The 15,848-nt window shown below is 38.1% G+C and overlaps 1 protein-coding gene across 1 annotated transcript; it reads right to left on the bottom strand.

Annotated features, from left to right (window-relative positions):
- Positions 1 to 1,538: 1,538 nt before the first annotated feature.
- On the bottom strand, positions 1,539 to 15,412 carry DUSP5 (dual specificity phosphatase 5). The gene is made up of 4 exons (XM_081328521.1): positions 14,610 to 15,412; positions 10,048 to 10,190; positions 7,722 to 7,941; positions 1,539 to 4,216 (listed from the first exon to the last, which is right to left on the bottom strand). Exons 1-4 carry the CDS (start codon positions 15,028 to 15,030, stop codon positions 3,795 to 3,797), a joined length of 1,206 nt encoding a protein of 401 aa, XP_081184647.1. The 5' UTR covers positions 15,031 to 15,412; the 3' UTR covers positions 1,539 to 3,794.
- Between the last annotated feature and the right edge of the window lie 436 nt (positions 15,413 to 15,848).

The raw sequence follows: 15,848 nt of genomic DNA, 5'->3' as shown, positions 1-15,848 counted from the left end.
CCCCATTTTTGGTGATAAATATTTTTTGGAAATATAAAGAATGAGCTGGCATCTGCCCTCATCTTGTCAACAATAATCCACAAAAGAAAATGCAGGGAAGAAAAAGAGCATTATCAGATGAACTATACCAATTATCCTTTGGGTAAAGTGTAGTTTCCAAGAAACAGGACATCTACAATTCTTGGTCAGCTCTCCCACTGCCACAGAGAAATAATACATTTTTATAAGAGCCTTGGTGGAGCAGTGGGCTAATGCCTCCTTAAGTAACACCAGCTGCCTGCAATTAGTGCAGGTTCGCATCCCACCAGGCTCAAGGTTGACTCAGCCTTCCATCCTTCCGAGGTAGGTAAAATGAGGACCCAGATTGTTGGGGGCAATTAAGCTGACTTTGTAATAATGCCGCTTGGGGTGTGTGTGAAAGCCCTAATAAGCAGCCATATACATAGAATGAAGGCTACTGCTAAGCTTGTAAGCCGCCCTGAGTCTTCGGAGAAGGGCGGGATATAAATGGAATTAAAATTAAAAATATATATATAATGTAGCGTGTGCCCCGCTGTGCCTCTTCTATAGCACTCAGGACAGCAAACAACCAAAGTAAATACAATACAAAACAGTAGAACAAAAGCAATAAAAAGTAACAAAACAGTTAAAATCTATTTAAGAACAGCTGAAGTATTTGATCTTACAATGCCAGTATATTACTCAGATAGAAAGATGCTTGGATGGATATTTTAAATGCTTTAAATACTTCTAGGTCACTACAAAGCTAAGTGTTATACTATGGACTAGTTTAGATCAGAGGTCCCCAATCTTTTGGGCACCAAGGACCGGTTCCGTGGAGAGATGTTTTTCCATGGACTGGAGGGGATGTGGTTTCATGTACTACCTGCATCCCGCCGATGGGGCTTCGCTTATTTACACTGACCAGTTTCTGGCATGCCGCAGCCTGGTGCTGGTCCATGGATTGGGCGTTGGGGTCCCCTGGTTTAGATAAAAGAAAAACTGAGTTGGATGGGACCTTCTAGAATCTAGTCCAAGCCTCTGCTCAAGCAGGAAACCCTATTCCATTTCACACACATGGTTGTCCAATCTCTTTTTAAAAATCTCTAGTGTTGTAGCACACACAACGTCTGGAGGAAAGCCCTTCTACTGATCAATTGTTCTCACAGCGAGGAAATTTCTCCTTTGTTCTAAGTTGGTACTCTTCTTGATTATTTTCCATCCATTGCTTCTTGGGTGTTTGAACAATGGATTTTTCACTTCAGGGACTATTCCCCCCCCCCCCAGATTTGCAATAGCAGAAAAAACTAGAGAATGTTATAAGAGGAATGGTAAAATGTTTGGGCTGGTGCATTGGTTAGTTGTTTACATGATGTCAAGTTGTTGTTGACCTCAGCAATCACGTGTGCACCCATTACCAAGATTATGGCTTTTCTTGCAGACTCTCAAACAAAACGCTAGGCTTCTTGTTTTATTTTCTAAGTTTTATTTTCTAAGAATGTGAGGCCAGCATCAACTGCAAGAAACCAGATTGGTGCCAGAATGGTGGCATGTGCACAGAAGCAACACGTTTTCTAACCAATTCTTGTCTTTCCCCATATTTAGAAAAAAATAATGGTAACAGGACAAAGCCACAGCAGAACACGGAGCCACCTGCAGGGAACACGCTAAATGTACAGATTATCTGTTTTTTGTTTTAGTCCCATTTGCTAAAAAATAAATAATTCCATAGGCTGGAATGCGAAATGAAAAAAGTCAACACAAGGAACACGAGTCCACATGTCCTTCATTAAGGATTGTCATTCAGTTGAAAAACATTTTTGGGGGGACATTTATTGTTTTTCAGACTGTCTTTCTTCTTTCCCCCCTCCCATTAAAAAAATATAAAAACCCATAAATTCAATTTCAATGTACAAAGAAAAATACATTTTCACAGAACAAAGTCAGAAATTCCAAAATTGTCCTTTATGTAACAATTTGCTATGGGATTGTCTGTTAGTTACAATACTTGCTTTGACATCATTGACCAGTTCAATCAACAAAAATCAGGAGCTTAAGAGAATACCTGTCAGATATTACATACAGTAATTTCTTTACTTTTAGCAGCCCACTAGCTAAAACGTATGTTTTACATATGACCCAGTGACTAACATGCAATTATTTTGCAGCCTTCTGAAACATGTCAAACCTCATTGTGAAACTTGGGGCTTTCTGTCACCAGATATCCAGAATAAATACCTTAGAATGAATCTGTAAACCTTATATAGGCAATTCAGACTTCAACTGTGTCTTGAGGACCAGGAAGTTCACCCACCGTACCCCTTGTTAATTCAGGCAAGTTGGAATTTGGCAATACAGTATTTTGAATAGTTAGTTGTAGCTATCCCCTTGCTAATCTGTTATTTGGTGGCTAAGGTAGACAAAAAGAAAGGTAGGCTGTATTGCCACTTCTAGAACTGCTAAGGCTTTCTAGTAGTATATGAAGAACAATGCCTGAAGGAGGATGTTGTGGGGGTCTCTTGTAGAACAATGAAATACAGGAAACAAAATAGCTCTGTTCACACATCAACTTTAAAATAAGATTTTTCAAATCATGGTTTATTACCAAATGGCTCATAGACCCCATGTTGTAATGCTAAGACACGGTGGGTATGCTCAAGTAGTGAAAAACAAACAAGCTGTGTTATACTTGTGTTACATAATCATATAGCATTATGACAAAATCAATGCACTGTTTTGAAAAGAGCAATTTTGTAGAGTAAGGAATAAAATACAGGATTTAGCAAACACCAAGTTATCCCCTTCACATCCTGGCTCATGATAATAGGAGTTGTAGTTAAAACATCTGAAGCACATCGGATGAAAAGTCAGCTCTAACTGGACTGAGCTGGAGAATGAGGTATGAAATTCTCATGATTTTGCAGCCTTAGTAACTAGAAATTATCTCCTGAATTTACTTCATCCTGCTGATAACAGCATAAAGCAGAGGCTTTCAAGTAAGGGTCCAATTTTAACCTTGAACTCTGTAGTACACTAACAAATAATGGAGGCTGATTGGTGCAAAGGGGGAGAAGAGGCATTTGTTTCTCCAGCTTTCTAATTCACTTGCATATGGCAGTTTATGACATTTTTTTAGGAATCCACAAAAGAAAGAAAAAAGGCAAGCATTCAAGTTTTTGCCAACACCAAGTAATATCAAGGTTTGCTCTTCCGTAAATTGTGCTTTTTGTTACAGCTTTTTTTTCCTGACACAGCTGTTTATTGCTTACACTTCAACATAAGTCTATAATTAAAAGAGAGAAGGAGGCAGGAACTAAGAAGCAACCAGACAGGTCTGAGTAACTTTTTAAAAAATGTGGTTCTTTCTATTCCAACAAGGTCTCGATGTACAGTAGTGAATGCACAAATGTTTCAGAAATTATTTAAAACACTCATAAATATGCACACATTATCCTCTGAAGAGATTTATTCTATCTACCCAGGAACTACAGAAGTTCTTAGCCAGAATGAAGGGCATTTACTTCTGGGAACAATATCTCTAAGTTCTAAGTAGAGTCCTTAGATTATCTGAGCTAAAACCTGGAATTTGCTAAATTTAGCACATGATAACTCCAAATTGCATAACTGGCCCCGAGCTTCAATGTGCCAAATTCATTCATCTCCACTCCATCTCAACATAAAAGCATATTTTCCCTTCTGATGTAGACAGTCATTCCAGTGTCTGGAACAGAATGAAATAAATAAGGGCTTCTGTATTGCGTATAGATGAAATATCTTGTTATCATCACCTCACCTCATGGAACTGTACTGTCTCTTGTTCCCAAGAGGGCCCAGCATGATGAATTTGCAGCAATAGAGTTCAACGTTAGTGGATGGACAGGTGAGTGCAGGGGCACTGCATTCAAAACCGAGGTAGGAAAGGCAAAACCTTTGCTCAAAGCCAGCTCTTCTGTGAAGAAAGACACAGCATCCCTTTTGCAAGATGCAACAGGAGGGCTAGGAGCCGAAGACAAAATTTCTGACTCGTACTGCAACAGCTGCCCCATGAAACTGAAGTTTGGTGAGATCAGACTCCTCCGTTGCTTGATGTAATCAAATGCTTCCTCCAGGCGGAATTTTCTTGTTTTCATTAGATAAGCCATGCAGATTGTGGGAGAGCGAGAAATCCCTGCTTCGCAGTGTACCAGGATCTTGCCCCCTGCCCGTCTGGTGCAATCTGAAAGGAAGAAATGAATTTGACTAAATATGGAAGCTATTGCAATCACCATGACTGAATGCCTCTATTGATAGCATGCCATGGCATGGCTCCTGCCTTATCAAGCAATATTTCTCTGAGCTTTGGATAGCCCTGACCCTCTAGAAGGCCTTTGAAGACCTGGCTTTTCCTCCAGGTGTTGGGGTCCAGATCTTAGCGAAGCCAAACATACAGTAGTGGCCAAAATTGTGGAAACCTTTTGGGAAAAGTGTACAGTAGAAATGCCACTGTTGGTTAAGTTTCCACCAATTTTTCTTCTAATTTCTTTATAACTGTAGCCTTGTTAACTTAATAATACTATTTTACATCACTTTCTGGGTGACCAGTCAACTCTTTGTACAATTACTTTAATTTTATTACGTTTTACAAGCTCACTAAATGAAAGGGAAAAAAACGCCAACCAACTTGATAGCGATCACATAACACATTGACAAATGTCCTCCTCTCAGCTTCAATACATGACATCAGTAATTGAATCCTACTGTGATCCGATTGGCTCATTGCCAAAACAAGATGACACCTGGTTGGCTCTCTAAACACTCATGCTCATTGGCTACAATCAGATGAAGGAAAGCTACCTGATATCAACCTAAGCAAGTTGTGCTTCCTTTTTCTGGTTATTTGGCTATAACTTTTCATAGAATACAGTACAGATAATTGAACAAACTGTTGCATTACATTCTTGATTAAATTATCTTTCTACTGATGTATAATTTTATGGCACTACTGGAAAAAAAAGTGTTATTAGCCATCAAACCTCAAAAATACACTTTTCCCAAAAGTTTCCACAATTTTGGCTACTACTGTATATGTGACCTTGACTAGTTTTTAAAAATTGTTTCCTGCTTGTTTATTTATTTTAATTTTTTTGCTCACTGAGTTACCTTAGTTAAGGTGGGTAGCCATAGAGAATTGTTTAATAAATAAATAAAACGTAAATATGCCATGATGCGAAGGGTCTCCCATATTTCACTTTATCACTCATTTCAGATTGCTAAGAGAAGGACATTCGGAAGGTATTTTATAGATGCAACAAACACCAGGAAAGTAATTTCTCCTTGTTCTTGTTGGCCACATTTACACAAAAATTACAACTCTTAATGACTGTGTGGTAGATAAAAAGGCTTCACTCCTTCCCTTCACCCTTGCCAAATCTAGCACATTATGGCAGCAGATGTTTAATAAAATGGACTCTACAGTTCTATATAAAAAAAACTAAAACAGTTTGATTCTTTTCATAAGAAACACAATCTGGCAGTAAAAAGTTTTATATACGTACGCTCTCAAAGCAGATGGAAATGAGTGTATTTCCCTGCTCATTAGGTACACAGAAGGCAGTGCCTTTGTCCCCACCCTATGAGATCTTTTTTGTAGACGTTTAGTATGCATTTTGAACCCAAAATGCCAAGCCCTGGGCTCCTGGGGTTTCCACCACACACTGTACAAAAAACTACTCTAAAATCTCTAATTACAACCCTTGATAAGTGGCACTCGGTCTTAAATCAGACTATAAATGGCTTAAGCAGAGCTACCATTTTACGCAATGGGAGGCCCCAAGGTTACTCACACAATTCAATTATTGTTATAAGATTAAAAAGAAAATGCTGAAAATAAGCTCCTTGTGTAAAATGCAAGGATTAAAAATAGAACTGAACTGCTTTAAGCTGGACTAGGAAATGAATTTCCAAGTTTTATCCTATTGTGAAACCTGTTACATTTACAAGCCATGCTGTACTCCACCCAGAGTCACATACTCCCTAATTGTTATTACAAAGCTTCCTGAAGCATCTACAGAAGTCATTTAATTTTAAAGCAAAGAACCTGCACTCTTATTTACTACACAGTATTGAATAGGCATTGATATGTAAAGTGCTTAGACGTCTCAATAATTAGTTCTTGCAAAAATGTAGGTTCAAATCAATATTCATCTTTGAAACACATTGGTGTTTCATTTTGAGTCACTCCACTTCATAAGGCTGCTTTTATGGGAAAATGGGGAGCATCTCAAACCCAAAGTGGAATATAAAGATAGTAAGTGAATAAAGCCTACTAGACAGGATACTCTCTCACACTGAAGGATAAGGATGAGGAAAAGACCAAGAGATGTTGCTTAATGCTACCTAACAAGTTAATAGTAAGAGAAAGATTTGAATGGGTGGCTTCTTAGTTGGATATGAATTAGATTTTTTTCCTCAAAAAGCCAGAAACAGTATATTTCAAGAATCATATCCAAATAATTTATCCTCTTAAAACAATTTATGTAAATAACTGAACTGAGCTCTATAAACAAATTAAGCAATCCTGCCTACTTAATGAACCTGTTGTAGCACTAAGCTACTCCTATTTAGGGGCTGACAAATTTTTCCAAATAGAATAGGACTTAACCATAATTTTACACTAAAACTTCGTTTGCAATACTTTCATTAATAGAAAACTGTCATCTAAAAGTTAACTGTAGGTTAACATGCCAGTTTCCTATCCCTAATGAACTACATCTGCTTCTTCTCCCGACCTTCCACAAGATATCTATATGGTTGGTTACCTAAGCTTTGGACAAATCTATCAGATGTCTAGCTATTTGACTCTACTATTTATGGTTTTTATCTCTGTACTATATATGTATATAATATCTAAGCCAGCTAAAAGCACTTGGAAAACATTAACTCTCCTGTAGAAATGAGTCTGACAAGCACCTATTCAATGAATTCCAGAGAATACACAAAAGTTCAAAGTATCTCAGTAGACAGATATTTATTGTATCCCCTGTGTGTGCCAACTCATTTCTCTTCAGTCTCATACCGTCCTACTCAACACTTAAAGAAAACTTCTTTCATACTTCAGACCCAGCAGTAAATTAGAATGCTTAGCCCTGCATTGTGAAAACATGAGGCCAGGAATGGGAAGAGTGAGGGACTCACACAGGAAATGCAAGGATAGCTTATAGACTAGATGTCTATACACTTTATTTTCCAAAATTCCCAAAGTGCCTTTAGTAAATCTACTATACCATTAGAATGTTTTTGCTAGTATGAATTGAATTAGATATTTCTGTGAAAATATTTATTTAATATATTTACATTTTGTCTTTCTTCATCTATTGCATGGTACATATCAAAATGAATACTAACAACAAATAATTAAAAATACGCTAGCCAAAGAAACCATTACAAAAGACCCAGACCAAAAGTAAAAGTGGCAGGCGAGGTAAGCAAAGTACAAATGACCATATACAGTAGCTTTCCATGGAAATAGATAATGGTTGTAACCATAAACACTACCATAGCAATTAATAGAGAAGTGTTTGTGTCCATGGAATCTGCAAAAACAAAAACTTATAATCCTCTGAAATACTCCTGGAAAGGGGAAGAAGGTTCTGAAGTCTGACACTAGTGGAGGAAGGCTTCCTTTCATGACTCAAGAGTTATTATTCTTATTTGCAAGAGAAAGGAAGAGAAAAGCCACCTACCAATAAATTCTATAGCCTCCTGGAAGTGTGAGCTGATGTCTGCTGTGTGACTGTCCTCCACTGGAATCCACTTATAGCAGAATTGATTAATAAAGGGTTCAGAACTCTTTCTGGAGACATTCAAGAGTGCAGTAATGTTTAAGTTGGCAAGGAACTCGCACTTGGAAGCATGATAGGCACTGCCAAGGTATAGGAAAGGCAGGATTTCCACTGGACCACCCTGGAAAATAAAAGAGGAATAAGTCGTTGTAGATCTTCTGAATGGCTTTTCTTCAATAAAATCAAGACAATAGGCAGCTGTGGTAAATTTTTAAAAAGCATTTTGGACACCTTCCAGATGTTCCTGTGATGAACAACTATGGTCGAAAGATTTTGTAAAAGGTGGAAATTCTTTTTAAAGCTACTGTTACTGCTTTGGCACTTGCTACGTTTTTCACCCTCTAAATGTCTTTACCATTATTCTACAAGAGTCAGTTCAATATGCTTGTAGCAGATAGGTAGGAATAGCTGTTGTTCTTGAAGATATAGATCAGGTATCTAGTACTTTTTAATCCCTTTTTTAAACCAGGGACTGCACTAAGCTCTAAATGATATGTGATGGCCACTGTCACAAAGTGGGTGATTAGACCAAAGAAGTAGATAGGACCAAGGTAAAACCTGTAACTTGCAATGCAATTGAATCAAATCAAATTGGAGTAACTACAATTGGGTGACCTTTGATCATAATATATTGAAATTCAAACTATATTATTATTCACTATATATATATATATATATATATATATATATATATATATATATATATATATATATATATATATATATATATATATATATATATATATATATAATAATTTTTCTCTCCAATCATGTTAAAAACTACTCATATGCAGCACTTTTTAAAGGGGATTTGGAGGCTGTTGCTAATAGTGGTACCCTGATATAGACACATAGCTTATTAGAATTATTAAGCCAACAATTAAGCTTAATAGCTAACAAAGATCCATCCATCCATGTTTTTCATCTCAATGGAGATAAAAGCATATTCAATAGCCTGAACCTGAAGAACATGAACATGGGGAAAGGCACAGAAGAAAGTTTGTGGCTTTACTACATCAGATGTTCCATTTTCTCTGTGGATGGATGATGCACCAGAATACCACTAGGACATAAGAATATGCTAAACTGCTTCTGAAAAACATTTATTGCTGAATGTTGGTGACCAGAAAGTCAGAGCTTTGGTTGTTAGGGATTGACCTATATATTCACCTTTAAGTAATATTTTATGGATCTGACTGAGGTCAGGAAGAAAATAAAAGTCCATCAAATGTGATCAAGCCAAAATAATGGACAGAATGCCAGGTCAAGACTGAGGAAGCAGAATCAATTTTTTTAATGAAAACTTATTTTATGCTATTTGCCATTGCTAAGTATTTATCATTAATAAGTAGTTCTGCACAGAATAATCAACTTTTAACATTTCATGATATTTTCCTGTTCAAATAGTGAAATTTCCCCAGAGAAATTGAGATTATCAATATGCTGTCATGAGTAATAATTTTTCTTCCCATTTTTGAAAATAAGCAATCCAAGTAGATAAAAAATTGATTTCACGTTTTTTAAAATACAGGAGCAGCCCTGTTTAGTTCCATTCTCTTTCTTTTTTTCTTTTTTTTAAAAAAAGATTTGCTTCATAGACAATTATTCAAAATGAGAATACTCACAAACTATTTTGCAACTGTAGTAAAATTTCAGCCCCTTTGTTCTTTTTCATTGTCTGACTAGGCACATTTCATTTTATATATTTATCACAGTGCCTGGTTAAAGCTGTAATGAAACTTAAAACTGGTATTATCAATCTTCGAATACTATCTCAGATGAAGGTGGCATCTCAGTGAAATATCTAGAGTTATAAGATACTTTAATTCTTTAAACTGTATAGCAAGAAGTTGGGGAGGGGAATGACTGGTGTTGGACTAGATCAGGGGTCTTCAAACTTGGCCCTTTTATGATTTGTGGACTTCAGCTCCCAGCATTCCTCAGCCAGGCATGCTGGCTGAGGAATTCTGGGAGTTGAAGTCCACAAGTCATAAAAAGGCCAAGTTTGAAGACCCCTGGACTAGATTTATGTGGATTTCTCCTCCTCTATTCTTGAGACTGATTGCAGCAATCCCAGTCTCTTCCTGAATTCCTTGAACTGACTCCTTTTGTCATATTACCAAATCTGAATAAAGGAATAAACTGTGTTATGAAGAGGAAAGTGCCAGAAAGAGTCCCTAAGGAACCAAGGCATAAACAGATTAATCTTATCTTCCTCTAAACACACCTGATCATATGCTGGTTTCTGGTTGATGCATTGCTTCTCATGCAAGCCGCTGATGTTTTTCTCAGTTTCAATCTTCTCTTGGGATACAGGCTTTACATCTATGCAGAACTCAGGATATTGTGAATAAAACGTTTCATAGCCGCCTAGAAAAAGTGTAAGTACAAAAGTATAAATTAAAAAAGCTAGGGGGGGTCGCATATAACTGTGCTGAATCATCATTTTTTTCTAAACCTGTTTTTGGGTTTCTTATTGCATTAAGAGTTCCCATTACAAAGAAAAACAGAGAAAAGAAAGCAAAAGAACAGGGATTTTCATTTAGAGCTATGAAATTAAAGAGAAAAACTTCAAATATTTAAAAAATGTTTCCTTCAGACATTTTTATGCTTTTATTAATTTGAGAAAATACAAATTGAAAGGCTGCTGTCGGTTGATTAAAAAATTCCATTCCTTTGCCACTTGGCAAATTACATGGATCCATTAAGAGTCATAAAAGTTAATGAAACCCTGTGCTGGGCTTAGGCATCTAAATAGCCCCAGGTGAGTAGTTTTTCTGTACAAAACTAGATTTTCTAAATTTACTATACAATTAATGTAAACTAAATATATCTGAGATACAACTTAGAGCCTGGGTACTGATGTCTATCTAAGAAGCAACTTAGAGCATGGGTAACTGATGTAAAGAGGATAAATGTATGCATCAAGTATGCCTCAAAGCAATCTTTCTCATTGTTATATTGGATAACAATGATTAGGGTGGCTCTTGGTTATGTTTTCATTTATAAGGAGGATTTCCACTGATACAATGAGAAAAGGAGGACATGTCTCTACAATCCTCTACACATTCAACCCTTACGAACAAATCTTAAGAAAAAGAAAAGGATGGTGAAGAAGTCACACCATTTTGCTAGTAGAGGCCTGATGTCTGACAAACCCACTTTAAATTAGGGCACATTGCTTAAGGAAACCTACTCAGAGTTACTATCTTATAACTTTACTCCCTCAGATCCTTTGAGTTGGTACATACTGAAATATTTTCAGTAGGAATTTATGAAAATACAGAAAAAACAGGAAGTTAAGTAAAAGTCAAGGAAAAGTGGTGTGGCGACTTGGGGAATTTTATAAATAATGTTCAGTTACGGCAATATAAAAACATTGTGTTTTCATCTTTTAAAAGCTTTCTCTAATTAAAATACGACCATAAGAATCTAGTAAGGACAAAGAAAGAAGTTTATTATCATAGATCAGAATGTTGAAAAAGGATAACAAATTATTGTATATTTTCAGCTCTATGTCTTTCTGCCATCCAAAATGGATGCTAGGATTCTCCAAATGATCAGTGTAAGCAGCCAACTCTTTTCCACACTTTTGCTCTAATTTGTTTTCCCTCAATTCATTTCCCTCAATTTTAATCTTCTGAAACTTCTTATACAGGTAATCCTCAATTTACAATCACAATTGAGCCCAAAATTTATGTTGCTAAATGAGAAATCTGTTAAGTGAGCTTTGCTCCATTTTCTTACCATATTTGTTAAGTGAACCACTACAGTTATTAACTTAGTAACACAGTTGTTAAGTGAATCTGGTTTCCCCATTGATTTTGCTTGTCAAAAGATTGCAAAAGGTGACCACATGAACCCAGGAAACTGTAACCATCATAGATACGAACTAGTTATCAAGCATCTTAATGTAAATCACATGACCATAAGGGTGCTACAATGATCACAAGTGTGAAAAATGGTCATAAATCACTTTTTTTCTGTGCCGTCACTAAATGAACTGTTGTAAGTCAAGGACTACCTGTCTTAGAGCAGGGAGGTGAGCATTAGAATTCATTTAAGTGTTACAATAATTTTTATATCCCTATTTTCTGGGATAAAAAAGAAAACCAAGTTATCTCATTTTTTCTTGGATAGATCAGAGAACTCAACAGATCAGTTGTAACCCAGAAGCATCAGGGGATCAGGAGATTAGCCAACTATTCTTAATATGAGTCACTTTTTCATCCAATTTTCTAGCTCTTTCTCTGTATGCACTCCTTTGTGCTCTGATGCTATGATTTCCACTAAATACTGCATTGCTAATCTTGCAAAAGAGAGATTCTTCCTTTTCACTATGAGTGATCAAAATTCTAGGCACAGGAAAGTGGCAAAACCCCACAATCTCTCTTATAGCAAATAATTGCTTCCAATAGGGGAAGAAATCATAGTTTAATTTTAAGATGTATTAATCTTTCAATAAAAACATTTTCACAATCAAATATGTATGATTTATCTATGTGAAGGAAATAGTCTTGCCAATGAGGTATTCAAGGAATAAATTTTAAAGATTTTTGTGACTGTTCACATAAACTCAGTGCTAGATCAACTGAAACTTCACTTTTAAATCAGTGAAGAAACCATTTCAAAAAAGGTCATGTTATGAGTGATGGATTAGAGACAGTGACATAACACATGCTGAAAGCTTTCAAAAATATTGATGAGGGTGGTGATTGACAAGGATTATGTCACTCCGCAGTAAAAGTATTCTCTGAAGAGCAGGATTGCATTTGTGGTTGCCGTTAGCTGACAGGCTTTCTGACTCATGCCTGACAGACTGCCTGAGTCTAGGCCCACTTAGAAAATTAATGCCACGCAACAATGAATCGTCTCCCACATCACTAACAGACAAAACCCTTGGGATAAGCCTCAAGGTTCTTCCATTAGTTCATTGTGAACATTCAGACTGAGGTAAAAACATAACAAGAGCAGCATTGGCTTGTGACTCAAACACAATTTACCAGTGTAGCCAGTTTCCAGAAGATAACACGCAGTCCATAGCAAGAATAGACATTCTATTTCAGGATATTCAACATGGATGACATTGAGCCTAAAATCACCCAGAGAATTTTCTACCATGGTATCTCATGCTAAAATGTTCTTAATAGCTTAAAACAGAAAAAACTGTTAGCACTGAGTAATATTTACATTCATTTCTTAAGATCGCCTTGCTGTATCAAATAGAATGCTAAGAATAGGAGGTAAAGCTTTCAAGACTTACTTTTTGATTTTGAAATGGGAAGATGAGATTGCCATTTAACTAAACTACAAAACAGTTGGTAAGCCTATCAGAACCATAGCGTAGCGTATTAAAATTTTGCTTTGTTAAGAATGTGATGAAATATTCCTGAACTACAGTATGAGTTTATTTTATCATGTTTCCACCAACCAAAGGAATCAAATTTCAAAATCTGTTATATATTCACACGACATGAGTCTTCTTAAAAATAAAATAATTATTTATGCCAGTATAAAAAATTTAGTATCCATTTGAATTAGCATACTGTCTAGAGATTTTCCTGCAATTGTTTGATATAATTGGGAAAAAAAGATGTCAAAATATTTTTTGATTTAAATAATATAAAGCAGTAATCATTATGCCTCTGACAGGATCAACTAAGACATTTAAATTGTTCCTAATAAAAGTACTATGCTACTGCTATCTGAAAGCAACCATTTTTGTTACATACAAAAATGCTTATGCTGGATAACATAAATGATAAAGATCTGCCCTATAGGAGGCAGTGCTGACTTCTACATTCTGCATCCCTTTAACTTAAAAGCAGAAGCTTTCTGATATCTCTGATTGTTTCCCATCTCCTCTATTAATACTTTCATGAAATGATCATACTACTTATGTATGAGCCAAGTGTATGTTTAAATAAACTCAAGTATAAAAGAAAGGATGGTGCTTTAGATCTGCAATGTGAGGACGGTTTCATGAGGGCAATTTTTGTAGCAAAACCAATACATTTCTTACCTCTTGTGTGTATATTTTTAGGTTAGATCTGGGCTAAAAGACCAGATCTAGGCGAACTTTGATTCATTAGTCATCTAAAAATATGCACAAGAGCATGTTTTCTCTTGCTGGGCTAAAAGATCAGATCTAGGTGAGCTTTGATTCATCAGTCAACCTAAAAATGTACACTAGAGCGCAGAAGATTATTGATTTTGCTTCTCCCCCCCTTGGCCCTCCCTTCCTTTTTGCATGCGTTTATGATGAACAGGATTACCAATGGATTTTTTTTTGTTCTCACTTATTAGGAAAAAAAAGTTACAGAAATTTCAGGCAAAGAGGATCTGTTGAAAGGAAAACCTATTGATCAAAATCCCTTTCAATATAGAGAGAGTTGCGAAAGCTCAATGTATGTATGTCGTCCCTTCTTGTTTAGCATACGGTACATTGCATTAGACACTTGCCATTTACGTGACCGTGTCGGTTCTCACTTGCTCTGCGAAACTTACCCAGTCTAGCATCTGGACAGGTATTGTTAAGAACAAGGCGGCCACGGCTGCACACTGCTAGCAGGGCCGCCGGGCTCTTGAACCCGCTCACTCATCTGCGACATACGGGCGACAGACATTCAGACGGAGCTCTCTTGGGAACCGGTTTAGCAAAGACTCACGTTTCCAATTCCCTGCAGCAGCGCTCCCCAGGAGCTACCCGACGGGAGACTGGTCTCTTCCCTCCCTCCCTCCCCCCCCCCCACAACCCCCGCGGCGCTTCTTTCTCCTCGACGGCCTCACCTTTTAGGAAACAGACCCGGGCTCCAGCCTCCGGCACGCTTGCCGACAGCGTGTTCAGCACGATCTGCGCCGTGCTCTCTTTCTTCAGCTTTCGCCAGTGTCTCGTGTTTTGATCCAGGACTACCACCGCCGTCAAGGTCCGAGGCGGCGCGGCGTCCCCTTCTTCTCCTTCTTCCGATCCAGTAGCCGGCGGGAGGAGAAGCCGCCCCCGGGCCGTTTCGTCGGGCACCACGAAGTGTAAAGGCACGGGCCGCCCGTGGGAGCGGCGGATCACCACGGAGTTGAGGTTGACGTTGAGAGACCCTCGGAGACAAGAGGCCGAATAGGAGAGATACGGCCTGCAGTCCAGGACGAGGCACAGGGCAGGATCCTTCCGTAGCAGTTGCTTGAGACGACGAGAATCGAGAGCCGTTACCTTCATCTTGGCTCGCTTTCCCCGTCTCTCGCTCTCTTCCCTCCCCTCTCAGAAGCAGCCTCGAAAAGGATCCCCCTAGGCGCCGAGCTTCCTAGGCCGGTGATTATTTTAAACAACACCCGAGAGACTGCCAGCCTGCTTCCTTAAAGCCACTCCTGGCCGCGATCGCGCCGTGTGTGTGTGTGTGTGTGTGTGTACTTCCCCTGCCTTCGCGTCTCTCTCTCCCGGAATTCAACCAGGGGATTCCGCTTCGAAGAAGAGGCAATTTATCTGAATGAACGCCGGAGCCGCGCAGCTCTGTCCATGTAAGGCGACTAACGTCATAGGAATGTTCTGTAGTAGAGACGCCTCTCCGGTCAAGCGCCGCCCAGCCGAGGCAGAGGAGATTCCCTCCCCCCCCAGGAAGAGGGAAGGAAGGCCAAGCCGAGGCGATGCTCAGGAGGAAAGCGTTACTCAGGCTTCTTCGAGCAAAGGAAGTTGAAGAACGTGTAAAAAATTCTCTAGTCATCAGAAAGCCCTCTTTTGCACTCACTCACTCCCTTATTTCCGTCGACTTACTAATGAAGGAAAGAACGTATGAGGGTGACGGAAGAAAGAGAAGTAGCATAAGGTGGAGGTGGAGGTGACACCAGGGGTTTTTTTTGTGGGCAAAGCAGAGGCTGGCTCACTGCTAAAACTACAAGGACCAGGTTCTTAAGTTCCTCCAGGCAAGCTACTAATTTTAAATTGCCACAGCGATAAGAAAATCATTATCTGTTGGATTTCTTTCTGTAGAATACCCAGTGCTTTTTTTGTAAAAGAAAAAGGTGCTGGAACTCACACAT

The sequence above is a fragment of the Vipera berus genome (genome assembly GCF_964194415.1).
Source record: "Vipera berus genome assembly, chromosome: 5".
Lineage (NCBI taxonomy): Eukaryota > Metazoa > Chordata > Lepidosauria > Squamata > Viperidae > Vipera > Vipera berus.
Note: the sequence above shows the minus strand (reverse complement) of the source record. Positions and strands in the feature narration are given on the sequence as shown.